At 48.3% G+C, this 19,614-nt stretch overlaps 1 protein-coding gene and 1 long non-coding RNA gene across 2 annotated transcripts; one reads left to right on the forward strand and one right to left on the reverse strand.

The window, feature by feature from the left end:
• The first annotated feature begins 366 nt into the window (after positions 1-366).
• LOC306799060 (THUMP domain-containing protein 2-like) lies at positions 367-8,327 on the forward strand. The gene is given in 10 exon segments (XM_079299575.1): positions 367-480; positions 659-791; positions 1,938-2,347; positions 2,351-2,353; positions 3,251-3,328; positions 4,737-4,804; positions 4,946-5,033; positions 5,614-5,685; positions 6,256-6,370; positions 8,087-8,327. Coding segments are annotated over 10 exon segments (1,245 nt in total). The 5' UTR covers positions 367-384; the 3' UTR covers positions 8,269-8,327.
• A 2,434-nt stretch (positions 8,328-10,761) lies between these two features.
• LOC306800247 lies at positions 10,762-18,462 on the reverse strand. The gene is made up of 3 exons (XR_013773780.1): positions 18,326-18,462; positions 14,536-14,635; positions 10,762-11,022 (listed from the first exon to the last, which is right to left on the reverse strand). It is a non-coding gene; the product is annotated as an uncharacterized lncRNA (long non-coding RNA).
• Positions 18,463-19,614: the final 1,152 nt, after the last annotated feature.

The raw sequence follows: 19,614 nt of genomic DNA on the forward strand, positions 1-19,614 counted from the left end.
TTAAAACAGCACAGATAGTCAAAACTGCATAAAAATGAAGTTTTTGGTTTTTCACTCTTCACTTAATATTGTTATGGTCCTGAACTGGGGAGTTGAAATAATTATTGAAACAGTATGTATAAACTCCATTCAGCATTACATACAATCAGTGCATCAGTATGTTCAAATAATGTTAGGGCTCTGAAATTTCTTACACTTTATGAGTTTGAAGGCCGGAACACTGCTCTTACTTCACGGCTTAGTGTCACCTGTAATGTCACATTTCTTTTCGCCACGAGACAAAACGAAGGCGCTTCCACCGCCCGTTCCCCTTTGCCGTTGGCGTTACGGGCCCCGCCCGGGCCCCGCCCGCCCGGGCCCCGCCCCCGGGCACGCCCCGCCAAGATGGCGGCGGAGCGCGGGCGGTTCTTCTGCACGGCGGGCCGCGGGCTGGAGCCCTTCCTGGCGCGGGAGGTGCGGGCGCGACTGGGCGCCACCGAGGTGAGCGGGGAGCCGCAGCGGGTGGCTACCCGGGCGCTCCGCTCCGGGTGAGCCGGTGCCCCCCAGGCGCTCCGGTCCGGGTGAGCGGGGAGCTGGGACCGGGGCCCACACGGGCGGTTCGGTCCGGCTCGGCTCGGCTCGGCTCAGTAGGGTCAGTCGCACGGGTCTCTCCCCGCAGGTGGACTGCGTCTCGGGAAAAGTGTTCTTCAGGGCGGCGGCGGGGCTCGGCGAGCTGCGCAGGCTGCGCTCGGGGGAGCGCCCGTTCCTGCTGCTGAAGAAGCGCAGCCCGCTGCCGGTGTCCGGGAGCAGAGGTGCGCACCGGACACGGGAAGCCTTGCTTTCAGTCCTAGCTATAGAATTCCAGGTGTTTATATTTTGTACTAGTGGCTGTGGTTCTAATTGTCAGTAATCGGTTCCGAAGCGTCTTTCACCCACGTGTCTTTTCAACATTTTTTTGACCTGAAAAGGGCTTTTAAATTGTTTACAATAGCTGCCTTCCAGCCTGTATTCTTCCGGTGCTGAATGTGTGTGTGTTTTTTTGAGACTCTCTCCCCCTGCCCCGTCCGAAAAAGGGAACACCCCACATTAAAACCAAAGTTTAGTTCTGTATCTCTTGTGTTTATTTTAACAAGAAGTCTTATGCTCTGTTAATCAGAGTGAATCCCGACCTATATCTTGTGTCAATTTACTGTTAAGTACACAGCTTCCTTCTGAGTCTCGGCTGCTTGGGTCATCCCCTCTGTCTGCGTTGGAATGAGAATTTCAAGTTAGATGGATTGATGTCTGTCTGCTGGCGGGTTTTTATTTGGGAGATTGCCTTCAGCCTCGAGAATGAAATTTGATCATGATTCTAAAATTTTAAGTGATAACTAGAAATTTTCTAGATAACTAGAGCTTTTTTTCCCTTGCTCAGCTTGGAGGTGTTTAAGTGAACTGGCCTCTCTGTTCCTCATGCCTCTCTTGTAGCTAGCTTAGGACTGCCCACACGTGTAAGTCTGTGTTGCAGGATTGAAGGCAGAGTGATGAATGGGAAACAGAAGTTTTCTTTCTGAAAGAATTCACTTGTTTTTGCTTGGGATGACTCGAAGCAAGTAATATTTGTATATGTCTTTCAATTCTGGAATCCTGGACCAAGTGCTTTCTGGGGAGGGTGGCGTGGTGGGCTGGTCCCCTGTCCCTGGGAATGACTCTCACAGGTGGTCCAGCTTTCTACAGCCGCCGAATTCAACCCTTGCATGTTTTAATCTTGGTTCTGCAGAGCTTGTAATCAGAGGGATGCCTGTGGCTTCTGGTGGGTATGTGGATGCTGAGAGCTCAGCTGTGCCTGGTGTCAGCTGCTGGTTTCTGGATTGGCACATGAATGAAATCTGAACACAGTTGCTGCTCAGTTGCTGTTCTCAGTCTGTAGGGAAATGAAATGCTGAGGCTGGAGTGCCTAACTGCTTTTTTTCTTCCAGGGAAAATGCTTCTGGAGATTAAAAGCCTTGTCATTGAGGAGCCAAAATACTGGCTGGATATTATCTCTGTTTGGAGAAAGCTTCATGGAGAGCAGGGGAGAACAGGTGATGTCTCTCAAGAAAATGCATCCGGTCTGAAGAGAAAGTCAGAAGAAGAGACAAATACTGCAAGTAAAAGGCAGAAGATGGAGCAAGTGAGAGCAGTTGTGTCTGAGGAATGTCAGGTGGAAGCTGGAGAGACCTGTGTGGCACCAGAGAGACTGAGCAGTCAGGAGGGCTGGATTGAGAGCAAGAGCTCCTCAGAATTCCCTTCCAAAGGCAGAGGAGAGAATCCTGCTGTGAATGAGGAGCTCGGCTTCAGTTTCAGAGTGTCTTGTCGTTGTAGTGGAGCAATTGCCAAAATATTTACTTGACAGGTATGCTGAAGTATCCATGTTTTAAAAGAATTCAGCAAATTGTGAACAGGGATATAGTTTGATTGTTATTTCAGTTGTGTTGTGCATTCTGGAATAATAAACTGAGGTAAGCTATTTCTGTATTTTCTTTAAAAGCCCTTAGCCTGCATTCACCTTATACAAGTGGAAGTACAAATGCTATTTTTAATTTCTGTGCACTATTGCACTTAACGTTTTTCAAATCAATACCTTTTATTAAGGATAAGCAAAGGTAAGAGTTGGAGGTTTCTGGGCCTGTGGAGGCTGAGGAGTGATCAGATAAGTTTACAGCTACTTAAAGGGCCATTGCAATGAGATTTTTTTGCTACTAAAGCTTGTACCTTGGTGAGGTGAGACACAAGCCTCTCTACAAGGGTATTTGCCTAAATTTTGTGCTATATTTCAACTTATACTCTGAAGGTAATCAGAGCTTTCTATATGTCATGAAAGCATTAAAATTGTGAGTTGTAGTGCATTTGCAGATTTTTCTCTCGGGTAATCTGTCTTGGAGCCATTGGAAATATTTTGTGCATGTGATTAAGAATTCTGAAACGGTGGCAATCACAGAATACTCTGAGTTGGAAGGCCCCACAAGGATCAAGTCCAACTCGAGTGAGTGTTTTGTTGTGGCTTGGTCAGGACATGAGCTTGGCCTCTCTGGCTGCAGTTGAGCGCCGGTAGTTTGCCACGAGGTGTGTTTGCTCTCCCCTCGCTCACTTGCTCTGCTCTGCTGTGCCTCTTCTGGTGTGAACTGTGTGAGCTGTTCTCTTAGGCAGTCTTTCTGCTTCCAGGGGTTTCTGAGGCTGTGCACCCAAGGCTGTGGTCTGCAGTTTAGCGAGCTGTGTGTTTTCATTGCCTGTGCTGTTCCTCCCCGTGCAGGAGATCGGCAGAGCCGTTGGCACGGCGCTCGTGAGGCAGTGTGGGTGGCACACTGATCTACGGGACCCTGACCTGGAGGTACTGCTCTTGTGTGCCTGGTGATGCTTCCAGAATCACCCTGGCACCTTCTGTTTGTTCTCTGCTCCCTTTGCACGTGGCACCGTGGCCTCTCCCTGCTGCTCTTCCTGCTGCTGAATTTACCTGGAAATCGGCTGGTGGCGCTGAGCAAAGCGCGTGCGTGGCCCTTGCCTTGCGTGTGTGTGCTTTCCAGAGCTCTGGAATAAACACCAGCCTGGGCCTGGATGCAGGGGAAGCATCTTGGAGGAGGTGTGTCAGGATCCAGCACCCTCACAGGCTGCTGGCCTGTGACTGTAAAAAAGGAAATCACCTGAGCCGTGGGTGTGTGGGCCTGGAGGGGAAGCGAGCACGTGCCCAGGGCGTGCTCTCAGGGAGCTGGAGTTGGGAATGCCAGTGCTGGAAGAGCCTCCCCGGGCCTTGGCTGTGACCAGCAGCTGGCTTAGTGCACCCTTGCTGCTGCAGCTGCCTGGAGACCTCCCAAAGGGCCCCTGCTCTTGGCAAGCTGTTCTCCAGCCCTGCGCCTGTGAAAAGCCCAGCTTGTGAAAGCTGCTCTCAGCACTGATGCTCAGACATCCCACACCTGTAGAAACTCTTGAGTTCATGTGCTGGCACTGGGTGGGTTTTCCCACACTGAGCATTATGTACAGCCTTGTTGGGGCTAATATGGACTTCCTGTTCTTGCCCAAGTTTTTGCTCTGAAACTGTTCAAGTGCTGAGAACTGGGATTTTTCAACAGCATTGTGTTTCCCTGTGTGCTTTCTTGGGGCAGGGATTGCAGTCATGCAAGACCTGCTTGGGAGCTCAGTCTTCTTTTGGCATAATCTCTATGGGACAGCAGTACAATTTCTTTTAGCTGCCTACATTTCTGGACGGATTACTTACAAATAACTTCCATCTGAATTGCCCCTTAGTGACACTAGTGGGGGCAGTGGTGGGGTTATTTGTTTTTGTTGTTTGTTTGGTGGGTTTGTGTTTGTTTGATTGATTGGTTTTTTGTTTTTGTTTGGTGTGTTTTTTCATATTTATTTATTTATTTTTTTTGTTGCTAGTACACACTGAATAATATTCTCCCACTTGTAGTAAATGGGTTTATAACTAAAATTTCCCATGCTGTGTTAAGGAAAAATAGGCCCCTTTATAAATTCAAGTGCTTGCTCATGGGTTCCTGGCTGACAAAATCTCCTTCAGCTTGATTAAGCATTAAATAATTTTTACAGTGGCATTCAGTTTATCTAGTGGGATTTCTTCCAGTTAATTGTTATTGTTTGTAGTATGCATGTTTGTTCTTAAAAACTGAGATCAGAAGTTTGTAGAAGCATCTGTGTCTGGTTTAAATGAGTTAAAGATATTGTTGTGTCAGTTTGAGACTTTACTGTCCACCATGAGTATTTATCTTTTGGTTTGATAGTCACTGATTGCCAAATTTGTCTTGTCATCTGCCTGGATTTTAAATGAACACACAGACCAGACTTTGCAGTGAGTTATGGTTAAAAGCAGATTTCTCTGTCTCTCACTAGATCTGTCCAGTTAATTTGTTCTTTGACATTACGTGGGCTTTTCTGGGTGGTTCTGCTGTTGTTTTAATTAATTGTTTGTTTGTTTTGTTGCTGTCTGCAGGCTCCCATTGGCAAACAGAGAGTACATTAAAACAGCAGGACTGCGGTCAACGGTCGCATGGGCCATGGCATCTCTGGCTGAAATCAGTGTCAGTGAATGTTCCTTGCAAACAAAAGGAGTCCTGAATGAAGGGGAGGGGGTGCTGCTCATCAGGGCTGCAGCTGGATGCTCTGTAGGAATGTGGTGATTTTAATGCCCCATTCTCTAGTGCATGGGGATAGGATCTGCCACGCTTGTGATGGGTGTGCTGTCACCTGCTGTTCAGCCAGCTGTAATTCCAACTGCTTCTCAACAGAGCTGTTAATCCTTGTACAGATATATGTCTAAGAGGTAAGATTTTTTTCACTGTCCAGTGAGAGTGAGAAAATGAAACCTTGTTTGGTGTTCTTTTTCAAGGAAATGTGATCTCTTTTCACAGGTTAATTTGGTGTCCATATCTGTCTGCAGTCAACTTCTAATTCCTCCTGATTGTCACCTCAGGACTGTCTGTAGTGAAGCTATTGGTGCTTGTCACTATATTCCCTTACAAACGTGTTTAAATTGGGATTACCAGTTATTGTTATTAACCTGTGCTGGATTCAGTGGGATTGTAGACATCCCTCTGTAAGCTTTGTCCTGGATAAGGAGTCTGTCTTGCTTGGGATTCAGTCACTCCTGTGTTTTTGTAGGCTGGTGCCCTTGTGCTGGATCCCATGTGTGGGCTAGGAATGATTCTGCTGGAGGCTGCCAAAGAGTGGCCTGTAAGTATCCCAGTCACAGCTGCTTGGATCTTGGCAGGGAAACTGCTGGTTGTGGTGCAGGGTTTTCTCTCTATCAGCTAGGCCAAAGTCCATTGCTGGAAAGGGGCAGCAAAACTAATCTCTCTAGGCAGCTGCTAGAAGTGTTTCAGTACAAGCATTCCCCCACTGAATGATTGACACTGCAGGGGTTGTATGAGCAACCAGGGACTTGTGGAGCTTTCCTGGGCTTATCCAGGGATCAGAGGAGTGGGTGTGATGGGACAGTGTCAGCATCAGAGGCAGTGGGGCTGGCTGTAGCTAACTGGGGTCTTGCTGTTAGGACATTCTCTTGATACTTGTGTCATTTCAAGTGTCTTGAGCACACCAGAACATTAAAGGAGTGAAGACAGCACGTACTGCTTCCATTCTTCCATCCTCTGGATTGTGAGTTGCTCTGTGTAACAATAGCAGGTGTCCCAGAAAAGGGGGTTGTCTTGTAAGAGCTGTGCAACAAGGCAATTCTGAGAAGGGTTTATAAAATAAATAACCCAATTGTTAACAAAACTTGCTTTTCTCTTTTTCTCTGAACAGGAAGCCTGTTACTGGGGTGCTGATATAAGTGATTCACAGTTGAAGGGTGCAGATGGGAATATTAGAAGTGCAGGCTTAATGGATAAGATTGAGTTGCTTAAAGCTTCTGTGAAAGGTATGTCTGTAGGCTTTCCAAGTGAATTTTTTTGTGTTTCTGGGATTGTACAGGAAATGTAGGTTCTCTTGAGGGATATGTTGTAGAGCTAACTCCCAGGAAATAGCTGGGTGATGACCTCTGTAGTGCTAGTGCTAGTGAAGGGATAATTATTTCTTCGTCCTCCCTGATGTCTGCACCTGGGAACTTTGGTAAGAGCAAAGTCAGCAGAAGGCAGTAAGAATTAAAATTGTTTGGCCTGGACAGTAGTTGTCTCTTAATGGTGAATGTGTGAATACCACAAAGAGTGTGTACCACGTGAAAGTTCTTTGTATCTTAATGGGACACAGCCAGGACAAACCCAAATAAAATGCAGCCTGTAACTTAACATTTACCAGATGAGTAATGGTGAGGACTCATTAAGCTAAGCTGAATTGTTCATGTTTTGCAGTAGGAGTATTTTGAATGGTGATGCCTTTCTCCTATAAGAGGGAATCTGTTTGCTCTTAATTCACAGTCTAGTGTGTAGAGAAGGTAATCATTTCACGATCTTATTCTGGACCTCAAAGTTTGAGGCTAAATTATCCCTCCATGAAATTCATGACAGGCAAGCTGGCTGTTTTTTCCCTGTGCATGAGTGATGAAGCATGCATAATTTTTTACTTTGCAGTATATATTTCTTACCATAATGGTAAGAAATATTATTTATTTTTTATAAAAATGTAGGTTTATTTCTCACTTAAGCTGTGTTTGAGTTTGGTTTCTAGGATAATGGAAGGTACTAGGTTTTCTAAACTGAACAAGTAGTTGGTGTCTTCATCACTGGTCAAAAGCTTTTATTTCTGCATGTCTTGAGCAGGACCATAGGTGACATGTCCTTTCATTGGCAGATGAAATTGATACCCAGTTGTTGTGCTGCAAGTGTTGACCCAAGAATGTTCTGGGAAACATCTCCAGCTAGTTCTAGAAAAGTTGGCGTAGAATCTCAGCAGAGTTTAGGTGAGGAGGGACTGTTGGAGGTCTTTAGTCCTGTTGTCTGCTCAGGGCCGTGTCTGGTCAGTTTTGAGCACCCTGAGGGATGGGACACTCCCAGGGTCTCAGGGAGGATCTCAGCTTGGCCTGCACAGCCTGGCAGTGTGGCCAGCCTGCATCCTCCCAGGCACAGTGTTGCATCTTTGTCAGGGGAGCTGACCTTTGCTGGCATGCACAAACTTAAGGCAGCACTACAAAGACACTAGCTCTGACAGAATCCAAGTGATTCTGGCTGTAGCCAGATTCCTGGGGAGAGAAAAGGGGGTGGAGAGGAATTTAGTATGGGTCCTTGCTATCCATACATGTGCACTTGAACGTTTGCACTAAGTGCTCACAAACTTAACTCTTCTTATGTGTTTTGCAAAATTATTTTTGTTTTTAAGATGTGCTGTGTGTTGAGACACAGCAGTTAATTTGGAGCCATGTAATAGGCCTATAGGAGAGTCTTGCTGCAGGGGCAAACTTCATCAGGAGCAGGGAATGTGCAAACTAAACAGTGCTGTCATGCGTTTGTCTCTTCCCAGTCTGCAGAGGAGCGATTGGTGGCTCCAGCAGTGTTGTTTGTGAGGGCAGGTGCAGAAGGAGCTGTGAATCTGGGTGCATAACCCAGAAAGAGCTGCCAGACAGCGTTGGAAGGGGAACGGGGCCATAGCTGCTGTGCATTTTTCAGAGAGTCAGAGATAAAAACCTGCCTTTATTGTGCAGCATTGCCATTGCCTTCAGAAAGCTTCGACAGCATCATTTCGGATATTCCATTTGGGAAGAAGTTCAAGACCACGAATGATGCCCAGCTCCTACCAGATATTCTCCAGGAAATGGAGAGGTACGTGTGGCCTTTGACACGCTTTTGGGACTTGATGAAAGTGTCCCAACAGTTTGTGATCTGAGCATGCAGTCAGCTTCAGATGTGCTTTATTGCAAAGTCTGCAGCTCTGTGGTCTGACCCTGTGCAGGCTGTGGAAGTCTCACCCCTTTACTTTTCCCTTAGAGGGAAAACACTGTTGTGTTGTGTCTTCCCAGCTGATTCTTCTTGATTCTTCTGTTCCATCAAAATTGGGCTTTTCGAACTCTATCAGCTTTAAATAAAGGGCCCAAGGCAATACTGAAATGAGCCCATCCTTTGGGTTTTAGCATCCTTTGTACAAAAGGCTGAGATAACAAAAACCAAAAATGATTGCATATTTTCTGTGAGAACTGAACAAAGACTTCTTGCCGCTTTCCTAAGCCATGTCAATCTGCAGGAGCGCTGGAGGCCTTTTAAGAAGGGAAAAATTAGAAGAAAATACTAAATACATTTCTGAAGGCTTCTGTGTCAAGTTTCTGACTGAAAATCACCTTAACGAACAGAGTTGGATTTAATAATGTTTGACTTAAACAGACTTCCTTTCAAATGGTTTTACTGAGAAAGGCATAAAATGAATTTTGTGGGGGGGGGGGGGTTAAATAAAAGTGAGATGCAAATGAGGGCATTGCTTCTACATGTAAATATTCTTGTCCTAAAGGAGCCATCAACTCTGTACTGAGTTAAAAATTATATTTCTTTATAAACCTGTAAGCCCTGCATTTTGTGTCATGAATTCCTAGGGGCTGACAGCAGGAAATCTGTGAGCCGACAGTAGCTGAGCTCAGCCGAGCCGAGTTCAGCCAAACCGAGCTGAGCAGCACTGAGTTCAGCCGAGCCAAGCTCTGCCGAGCGCAGCGAGTGGCATCGAGTTCAGCCAAACATGGATGAGTGTAGCCGAGAATAGCCGAATTTATCCGGAGAGCCGAATCTGGCCCATTTCATCCCAGCCGAGCTCTGCTGGAGAGCTGAATGTGGCCGAGCGTAGCCCATAATAGCCGAGCTCAGCCGAACACTGTGCACGGCACCGAGTTAAATCGAACCGGGCCAAGCTCCACCGCACTCCCAGAGCGGCACCGAGCTCAGCCGAACCCCGCCGCTGCTCCCGTGCCCCGGGTTGGCCGGAGTGCAGCCCCTGCCCAGCTCCTGCCTCACCCCGTGCGATGGCCGGGCCGCCCGCGGGGCTCGGCGGAGGAAACAGCGAGCGGGAAATTGCTTAACGGCGGGGGGAACGGCGAGCTCCGCGTGTTTAACGGCGCGGGGAACAGCGAGCTCCGTGTGTTTAACGGCGCGGGAAACAGCGAACACTGTGTGTTTAACGGCGCGGGGAACAGGGAACACTGTGTGTTTAACGGCGCGGGAAACAGCGAGCTCCATGTGTTTAACGGCGCGGGGAACAGCGAACACTGTGTGTTTAACGGCGCGGGGAACAGCGAACACTGTGTGTTTAACGGCGCGGGGAACAGCGAACACTGTGTGTTTAACGGCGCGGGAAACAGCGAACACTGTGTGTTTAACGGCGCGGGAAACAGCGAGCTCCGTGTGTTTAACGGCGCGGGGAACAGCGAACACTGTGTGTTTAACGGCGCGGGGAACAGGGAACACTGTGTGTTTAACGGCGCGGGAAACAGCGAACACTGTGTGTTTAACGGCGCGGGAAACAGCGAGCTCCGTGTGTTTAACGGCGCGGGGAACAGGGAACACTGTGTTTAACGGCGCGGGGAACAGCGAGCTCCGTGTGTTTAACGGCGCGGGAAACAGCGAGCTCCGTGTGTTTAACGGCGCGGGAAACAGCGAACACTGTGTTTAACGGCGCGGGGAACAGCGAGCACTGTGTGTTTAACGGCGCGGGGAACAGCGAGCACTGTGTGTTTAACGGCGCGGGGAACAGCGAACACTGTGTGTTTAACGGCGCGGGAAACAGCGAGCTCCATGTGTTTAACGGCGCGGGGAACGGCGAGCACCGCGTGTTTAACGGCGCGGGGAACGGCGAGCACCGCGTGTTTAACGGCGCGGGGAACGGCGAGCACCGCGTGTTTAACGGCGCGGAGAACAGCGAACACTGTGTGTTTAACGGCGCGGGGAACGGCGAGCACCGCGTGTTTAACGCGAGGCAGCCCCGCTCTCCTTGCGCTGCGGCTCTTGCCGAGCTCAGACCAACGAGCAGGGGGCACCAAGTTTGGCCAAACCAAGTCTAACCGACTTCTGTCAAATCTAGGCAAGATAAGCTGAACTGAGGCGAATCCAGAAGTACCGAACCGAGCTCAGGTGAGCTGACTGAGCTCAGCCGAACCGAGCCGTCTTCAGCCCATTTGAACCTAGACGAGCTCGCCCTAACCGAATTCAGCTGAACTCAGCTGAACACAGACGAGCTTAGACAATATGAAATTCTGCTGAACTTGTATTTTCTGATGTGTAAAGTGACAAGGACTCTGCCGAATTCCAGCACGCGAGCAAGAACAGCAGCAAAAGCTCCGCCTGAAGTTAATTTGCCCCCTTGGAGCCAGCCAACATCACAAAAGGCAAAGAGACTGACAGTAGGAAGGCAATACTATTTATTGTTTTCTTCCACTACACCTTGGTTGCTTTCGTTTAAAAAATATTACTGACACCTTGAACATGTCCCACAGCATTCCCAAACTTCAAACAGCTGGGATCACACTGTGATTCCAACACATTCCGGTGGCAAGTGCTCCGTCCCGGCAGCTTTCCTGGGTGCTCTGATGGCCATTAATTAGCGCGGATGCAGTCACTGCCTAATGAATTCCTGTCCGACCCTGCGCTCCCGTTCGTAGCCGTGCTGAAAAGAATGAGACGGAGGTGTCTTTACAAACAAACGGTGGGTCTGCTCGTAGATAAACCCAGGTACTGACAAGTGAAAGAAGTAACAACTGGAACCATGAATTCCTGAGGAATCCCACTAATTGACACAGACTGTTGCTCACCCAAGGGCGTGCTAAATTCCTGGACTTGGAGGCAAAGAACAATAGACACAAAGAAAAAGAAGGTGTGGGGGAGGAAATGCACATTAGAACAGGGTCTGTATTAGGCGATTCGGGAAGTCTGTACTTCTCCAGTACCTCAGCCAATGGGGAAGAGAAGGAAATGCGGCTGGGAAATTAGGATAAGAAGGAGGCTGCGTACTCCAACAGCTTGAGAGACCGCATGGGAAATGCCCATGGCCTTTCCCTTTATTCGAATAAAGTTACAGGACTCCTCTGTCTCCTTTTTGGACACGAACCTCTGGTGTTTGTGGATTAATTTTCCTGACAGTGCGATGGCCGGGCCGCCCGCGGGACTCGGTGCCAGGAAAACAGCGAGCTCCGTGTGTTTAACGAGAGGCGGCCCCGATTTCCCCGGCCGAACCGAACCGAACCGAGCCGAGCCGAGGGGGGCTCTGGGGAGTGCAGCGAGCCCGGCCGAACCGAGCCGAGCCGAGGGGGGCTCTGGGGAGTGCAGCGAGCGGCACCGAGCCCGGCCGAACCGAACCGAACCAAGCCGAGCTGGGCTCTGGGGAGTGCAGCGAGCGGCACCGAGCCCGGCCGAATGGTGCCGAGTTCAGCTGAACGGAGCCGAGCTCGGCGGAATCGAGCCGAGTAATTAAAAAAGGAGAAGCAAACCCTCAAAGTCTGAACAGCAGGCCCAGCACAAGTAGGCAGGCTTGGCATTTTATTTGCTACGCTGCAGGTGTATTCAAGACATATTTCCTCTTTGTTTCACAGAAGCAAGACAAAAAAAAATTCTTACCAAAGCAGGATGTTTTCTCTCCAGTCTATCAAGTAGCTAAATATCACCAGCTAGCTATTCATACTTTAAAATCAGCTGGAGAACTTGCATCCCCGAGGTCTGGGGACTGTCTGAGGAGAACTGTGGCCAGATCTGTTAATTGTTGAGCTCCTCTAGAACAGCAGAGAGGTTGGAGGAGGCTGGAAGAGTTCCAGTGTCCCAGTACCCAAAGAGACTGAGCTGGTCAAGCTAGGTCACATTTAGGCAGTGCTGCGACTGACCCCGGCCCAGGCAAAATCACAGAACTCAAGCTGAGATAAGATACAAATGAAAAAGTCTTTCAAAGGACAGGGAAGCCAATTCCAGACTGTGTGGGTTTGGACAGACAAGTACAGTGACAATGTCTGATGTCATTTTTTGAGGGAAGTAGGATTTGAAGGACAAAGGCAGCTGCACATCTGTAATTTCCTATGAGGGTGGTCATACACCACCACATCCAAATACTGAATGGAGTTTCTTACTGCAAGAGATCTGTCTGGAGCCTGCAGGGAGCTTTGGGGCCCTGAATTGAGCAGCCTGAGAGCAAGAAACATGGATGAGGGATGAGATGCAGATCTTCCAACTCTCTAGGCATCCAGCTTGAGTTCCTCTCCAACACCATCTGGTAGGAAAGTGATATCCAGAAGATTTGTGTTGTGCATGGCTATCAGGAATGCACAGCCTCCAGTGAAATGCATGGGACACCTGGAAGGAGCTCAACCTGTCCTCTTTGCATGGTGTGAAGTTCCAGCCTTGGCCAGGAACCATCTCCAGCCACAAACCCTTATTTTTCTGTATCGTTTTGGATATTAATACATATGATTGAAGCAAATGTTAATGCTCTGCATCCCAGCAGCGTGATCAACAGCTGCCTTAGCAGGTTTGAAATCATTGGTCCCATGCTCCAGATCTTTTGTCTTATTTCTGTGGGATAGTGCAGTGCTGACAAAAGGGACTGGGGCATGGATACCTCACTGCAGGGCTTGTACAGGAATCAGCCTCTCCCAAACTCATCCATCAAAATTGGCACCAAGTATTGCAGAGAAGTGTGTGGTGCACTCAGCTCATGGATTCAGGTCCAGGACCTCTCAGTGTCTAAGGATTCACCTGTGGCATAAGTGAACAGAGCTGTTGCATAGGCCTTTGTGAAGATACTGACAGTGACTTGTTTCTGTGCAGATAAGAACAAGGCACTCTGCTGTGGAGGGTGGTGTGCCTTGCCAAGAGAGTTAACCCTTGGTGTTACACAGTGGGGAAGAGATGGGTGTCCTGCATAGCCAAAATTGCATCCGCACTGCATCAAAAGAGGTGATAGAGGGGAGGAATCTGCCAGGGCAGGGGGGATTCTGCTCCTCTCCCCCATTCTGGTGAGACCCCACCTGCAGAGCTGCCCCAGCCCTGGCATCCAGCACAAGAAATATCAGGAGCTGTTGGCAGAAGTGCAGAGGAAGCCATAGAGATGCTCTGAAGGGTAGAGCCCCTCAGCTCTGGAGCCAGGCTGGGAGAGCTGGAGGTGTTCACCTGCTGAAGGCTCTGGGGAGACCTCAGAGCGCCTTCCAGGGCCTAAAGAGGCTCCAGGAGAGCTGGAGAGAGACTTGGGATAAGGGATGGAAGGACAGGGCAGGGGGAATGGCTTAACACTGTCAAAGGGCAGGGTTGGATGCGATGTTGGGGAGGAAATCTTGGCTGGGAGGGTGGTGAGGCCCTGGCCCAGGGTGCCTGAGAAGCTGCATCCTCCCCCCAGGATGTGGGCGAGCTGGGAGAGCACACAGGGTCCTGCATGTCCTTGGCTGGACAGAGATGGATGAGCACAGAAATGATGAAGGTGAAAATTCTCCAGCCTTGACCGGTGACGTGAGCGTGCATTTGTTGGGTGAGTGTATCAGAATTATCAGAGGAAAAGAGACACGAGGTTTCCATACAGATATTGGATGGTTGTCATGCCAAGGGCAGTGGGTGGGTGACACAGTAGAGGGGATGACAGGGTAGGGAGGTACAAGTTTACACTTGCGGCATCTTCCAAACACTCTGAGATTTTAATGTGCACAGATTTTTCTTACCAGTTTTTTAGGAACAGTAAACTTTTGGTAACATGCTTCTTTTAGCCTGCAATTTCATGTCCATTTCCATGTCTGTTGTGTTGTTAGTCTGCCTCCTGTTTTGTGGTTTATTTGGGTAAGCTGCCTTTTTTTGGTTGTTTCTGTTACCTTTTGTGAGCATGCCAGAGGCTCTGGGGTGCCAATAAATGAGAATATTAGTGCTCCTTTTGTTTCCCCTCTGCATGTTTGTGACCTAATCCTGAATCTCTGCCCAACCTGCTGAGCTGAATTTTCTGCGTCCTGATCTGATAAAGGAGGAGCAGTGGGCAAATGCATTAAGAGGAACAGTGGGTCAAGAGACACTCTAACCAAATATGACAGAAAAAGTATCACCTCTGTGCAGTTATAAACATTGTGTGTCATAACTGGATCACTCGAGGCAGTGAATGTTTGCTGCAGGTTATTTTTTCCCACCAGTATCTACTTACTTTATCCCTGGTTATACTTACTTTGCTGGCGTTGATCCAGAGCAGGACATACACAGTAAAATAAGGAAAAGAAAGGTCACAAATGCAGCAAGGCCGACCCAAAAGGCAATGACGATGGAGTCTGTGGACACAGCGCAGTAATTCTGTCACGTGCATTTTTCATGGCAAAAATAAAACACAGCAAGATGATTTATCATCTCTATTAAAGGTGTGCCATTTGATTCATTCCGTTTCTCCTTTCAGAGAGAGGAATCTAAGTGCCAATTTGTTAAAGGCCTTGTGAGCCTCCTCACAGTGGATGATAACAGGGATGAGGGAGGGGTTGGGAAAAGCCTCCAGACTGTTGTGGTGACCAGAACTGTGCAGATATTTGAATATGGTTCCTTTTACACAACCACAGTGCAGGAAGCCTGAGTGGTTGCTGTCTAATCCTGCAGGATCTTTAAGGAGAGGCCCTCGGGAAGGGAATTCCAGCCTTGAAAGCATTCTATTCCACGAGAAAGAGCAAGGGAAGTTTGTTGCCAAGTCCCTGTGACACTCCTAGCACACCAGTGCAGTGGGAAAGAATGTGCCCCTTGCCCTGTTCAGCTGCAGTGCCCCTGCAACCACATAAAATAGTGCAAGATGTTGCCTGCTTTGCCAGGAGCAAATGCTTTACTGAAGGAAAAAGGATTCTCAGTGCCAAAGTGTGTTCTTGGTTTAGTGGAGTGCGAGGTGGCTGGGGGAGCAAAGGGAGCTGTTATTTCATCAAGGCTACAGCACTGTGCCAATTATTGCCGGAGCCTCTGAGGGAGGGGACGAATCTGCTCCAGCCCCCACTGCACATTTGGCCACTGTTTCAAAAATTCCCCTTCCTGGGATCACTGTGGTGGTGGTGGTGGCCTTGGGAAGTTTGGGTGCTCTGCCCTGGATTCACAGCTGGTGACTCACTTTAGATGAGGTGGAAAAAGAAGGGTCACTGACTCCAGAGAGCAATATTGACCAAGATAAAATAAATCTTCCCTCTGAAAGTACAGAAAACATTGTGTTCTTTGAAACGAGTCCAGTATGTTTGATTGAGTGTTTCTTTGTGAAAAAGTTCAGTATGTGTTGGCATCAAAGCCACAAAGAGATTAAGGGAATTAGTCCAGCTCCTTTGAAACCCAAAACTAGAGCTGGCCAGCTGTACCCTTACCCTGAGTTTTGGCTGGGCTACTGAGAAATATCAGTGGGGACGGGCAGCTTATTTTATTTTTCCTTTGCCCAGGGACATTTTGAAAAACCCAAAGTTTTGAAGTATTCCATGCCATTGGGACAGAAATTAAGAGTTTGGATTTATAGAATTCCCTATCAGAGCTATTTTTGCTATATCTTTTAAAAACAGTTTAAATACCTTTAATGGAATTTACTGAAGCTAAATAAATTGGCTCTAGGGCTCAGGTGGACCTTGAACCCAAATTTCCTGGGTTTAAATTCTGCAACAGGTATTTTTTAAAAACTTGAATAACACATTTTAATATCTTACCAATCTATAAAAAGCTTTCCTATTGCTAAATTTCACCATCACCTTTTATGCATGTGTGTGTGCATGTTTTTAAATAGCCTACTAGTTCATGGACCAATTAAGATTTTTCATTATTTTTGTACAAAATTGAGAGACATGCTCAACATTACAAATAGAAAGCAAGACCATGGCTTTTTATCTGGGTTTAGATTCATTTTCATGACACAAATTCAGTCTCACAAAGTTTCAGGGACCAGCCATACAACAGAGGAAAAGAAGTGCAGAGATTCAGGTCTCTGTTTGACATTGAAAAAAATATAAAAACCTTAGCAGGCACAACTGAAGCGGGGAACTGCAATCCCATCCTGGGTTTACAGGGACTGTGCAGTTCCCTTGGGCTGCCCCAGCCATGGCCCTGAGCACATGAAGCCAATAATCCCAGCAGTGGCTTCTCGAGGTACAAAATGTAAATATTATGCCAGGACAGGAAAACCTGCAAGGTACATTCATTGCTTGACTGGTGCTTTTACTCAAAATGAGGAGAAAACCTAACCAGCTGTGGAATTGTTTCCCTAGGTGTTTTCACTAGAACTTGCAATCCACTGTTCTCCTACTGGTATTTGGAGAAGGAAGAATAATAGTACCAAAAGGGTGCAGCCTCTATTCCTCCTAGGCTGCTGACATGGAAAAATGTGTATTTTCATCTCTTTAGAGTATAAAAATGCCTGAAAGGTGGCAGACTTCTCTTCTTTAGGGGGAGAGAACAAGTGGGACAAAAATGTCAATACAAGATCAGCTTACCTTGCTTTTTAAGGGAAATAAGTGTGATGAAATAATTCATAAGCACATATGGGGTCATTTCTTCCTCAGAACTGGCAAGAAATTTAAATTAAATTTAATAGAGGGTGAAAATCTTGTCTCAGAAGGTCAGCTTCTACAAATTTCAAGAAAACAAGGAGCTGAAGAAAGAGAAATATCCTATCAATTGCCAGGGAGGGAAGTGCTATAAGAGAAACGTCACCTCTGTTATGCACCAGGTGATCCAAATGGTAGAAAAATGTTATTAAGGAGGAAGCGGGAAAGGTTTATTCCTGATTTTTGGGTTTTGCTATGCCAGCCACACGCCAGAGACCTATATCCAGCTTAGCTAAGCAGTTTGGGATTTCCCTGGTGGCATTTACCCTGGGGGTAATAATCTGGTCTGACTTTAAAATTAAGAGAATCAGAGGAGCTGCCCATAACTTGCCTGGTCTCAGCAGCACCAAAGGTTGCTCTACAGCATTAAAGAGCGAGATTTTCTGTGTGAAAGGGTGTGGATACTCACACCACTTTCTTTAAGGTGTGGTGCTCTAAGTTCGGAGGCAATAAACCCTCAGCTGATCTGAATGCACAGAAAAAGCTTGTCTAGAGGTGGTGCAGGGTTAGTTTCTGCTCCTTTTTCCTACTGCTGTCCAAGAAAGAGAAGGACAAGCAGCTCCTAACACAGGCTAATTCAACCTTTGGCATCAGAAAGGCAGTTTCTTGCATTGTTAGAGAGAGAGACATTAAGATGTTCTGAAAGGCCATCACCTTTTCCTGGAATATATAATGATTTCACTACCTGGATTTCAATAACCTTGGGAAAAACAATTTTAGTCTCTGAAACCACATCTGAACAGTTGCAGCCATCTTCAGTAAACTAAACTGAAATGAGTAGAGCCCATAGCTTTGGTAATTAACTGAAGGTAAGCCTCAGGCAGAGGCTTGACAGAAATCAAGGGAAAGCACTGCCTGCAGCATAAATGACCTTACCTGCTCTCCCTTGGTCTTTGTCAGTCCATCCACCACCCTCGGTTAATCCAGCCTGATGCAGCTTGCCATTTTACTTTAGCAACATCTAACAACTGCACTTATATTAGAAAAACCAAAATAATTTGCCACTCTAAGTAGCCATAAAAAGACATTGCTGTTTCACTGTGCAAAGCCAGGTGTGAAATGGAAGGAGCTATTGCAAGGTGAGTTGGGTGAATACTACTTCATATCCTTCGAAAATAAAATGCAAAGCCCAGCAGAGTCAGTTTCCACAGCAGCAAAGCATTAGCACACTAATAGATATTATTACTTTATTAGCTCAGCAGCACTAAATCAAGGGAACCAAGATAAAAGAACATGTTTGCAGCTTATTGTTCCTGGCTGGAGGAAACATACATTTCCTTTGCTAAAAGTCTGAATGTTTATCAGTGGCAATGTCAGCCTTGTCCCAAGATGAAAACAAAACCAGGTCAGTGAGATAAGCTATGCAGCATTTTCTCTGTGCTGGATTAGCACCTACTATTCCCCAATACTTACATTTATTAACCTCCAACTTGCTTCCATCTACTGGAACTGGATCTATGTAATCCCAGTAATATTCGTAAGACCAGAAATACTCAGAGGAGTTTGTCCTGTTAGCCATGTCAGTGGCGCCTTTTAAACCTGCTCAGAACTCTGACCCACTGCTTTGCTTCATTGTACCTCAGCGCCCTCAGAAAGAGAATTGCACAACTGATGTCTGTGCCAATTACTGGGGTCCCGCAGCTCAAGGACCGCCTTGGGACTGAAAACATCCAGTGGCAATGAGGATTAATGCATGGCACAGATGTAAGAGCATTCCTGAAAGTGCAATCCTCGCTTCTTGCCGGACACTCATGTTATTTGTCAGCATGTTTTCAAGTGCGATGGGTGTCTCGGAACCTAGGGACAGGGTGGACAAGTGTCAGCTGGGTCACAAACCCTTCTCTCAGAGCAGCGCGCTGTTCCTGGGCGCTCCTGAGCACAGCTGCGCTGAAAAGCATTCCTGAATGTATGTGGGTGGGAAGGGCTGGGGTCTGGAGGGGCCACAGCGGGAGTGGGCGAGGGCACTTGGCCTGTTCAGCCCGGAGGAGGCTGAGGGCAGAGCTCGCTGGACTGCAGCTCCTCCCGAGAGGCAGCTCCGGTCTCCGCTCCGTGTGGGAGACAGGGACAGGACCCAGGGAGCGGCTGGAGCTGTATCTGGAGGGGGTGATGTTGGATACCAGGGAAAGGTTCTTCCCCCAGAGGGTGCTGACACTGCCCAGGCTCCCCAGGGCACGGGCCCGGCTCCACAGAGCTCCAGGAGCGTCTGGACAGCACTGCGAGGGTGGGATTGTCGGGGGGTCCGTGCAGGGCCGGGCCTTGCACTGGATGGCCCTTGTGGGACCCTGCCAGCTCAGGACGGTTTCTGAATGAGACGTGACTTGATAAAACGCTTCATATGTACGGGTGTACTGCAATAAGCACACCCTTCGCTTTGGTTCCGTGACCGCACGACGTCCAAACGCCCCACAGGCGGTGCGGGGGCGACTCCGGGGCAGCCCTCGGCGGGCGGGCGGTCCCGGGCCGGGCCCCAGGAGCGGGCTGATTCCGGGCCGGCGCCAGGAGCGGTTCCGGGCCGGACCCCAGGAGCGCTTTTGGGACAGGGCTCAGGAGCGGGCTGATTCCGGGCCGGCGCCAGGAGCTGTTCCGGGGCAGGGCTCAGGAGCGGACTGTCCCGGGCCGGCTCCAGGAGCTGTTCCGGGGCAGGGCTCAGGAGCGGGCTGTCCCGGGCCGGACCCCAGGAGCTGTTCCGGGGCAGGGCTCAG

Source organism: Erithacus rubecula (genome assembly GCF_903797595.1).
Source record: "Erithacus rubecula genome assembly, chromosome: 3".
Taxonomy (NCBI): Eukaryota; Metazoa; Chordata; class Aves; order Passeriformes; family Muscicapidae; genus Erithacus; species Erithacus rubecula.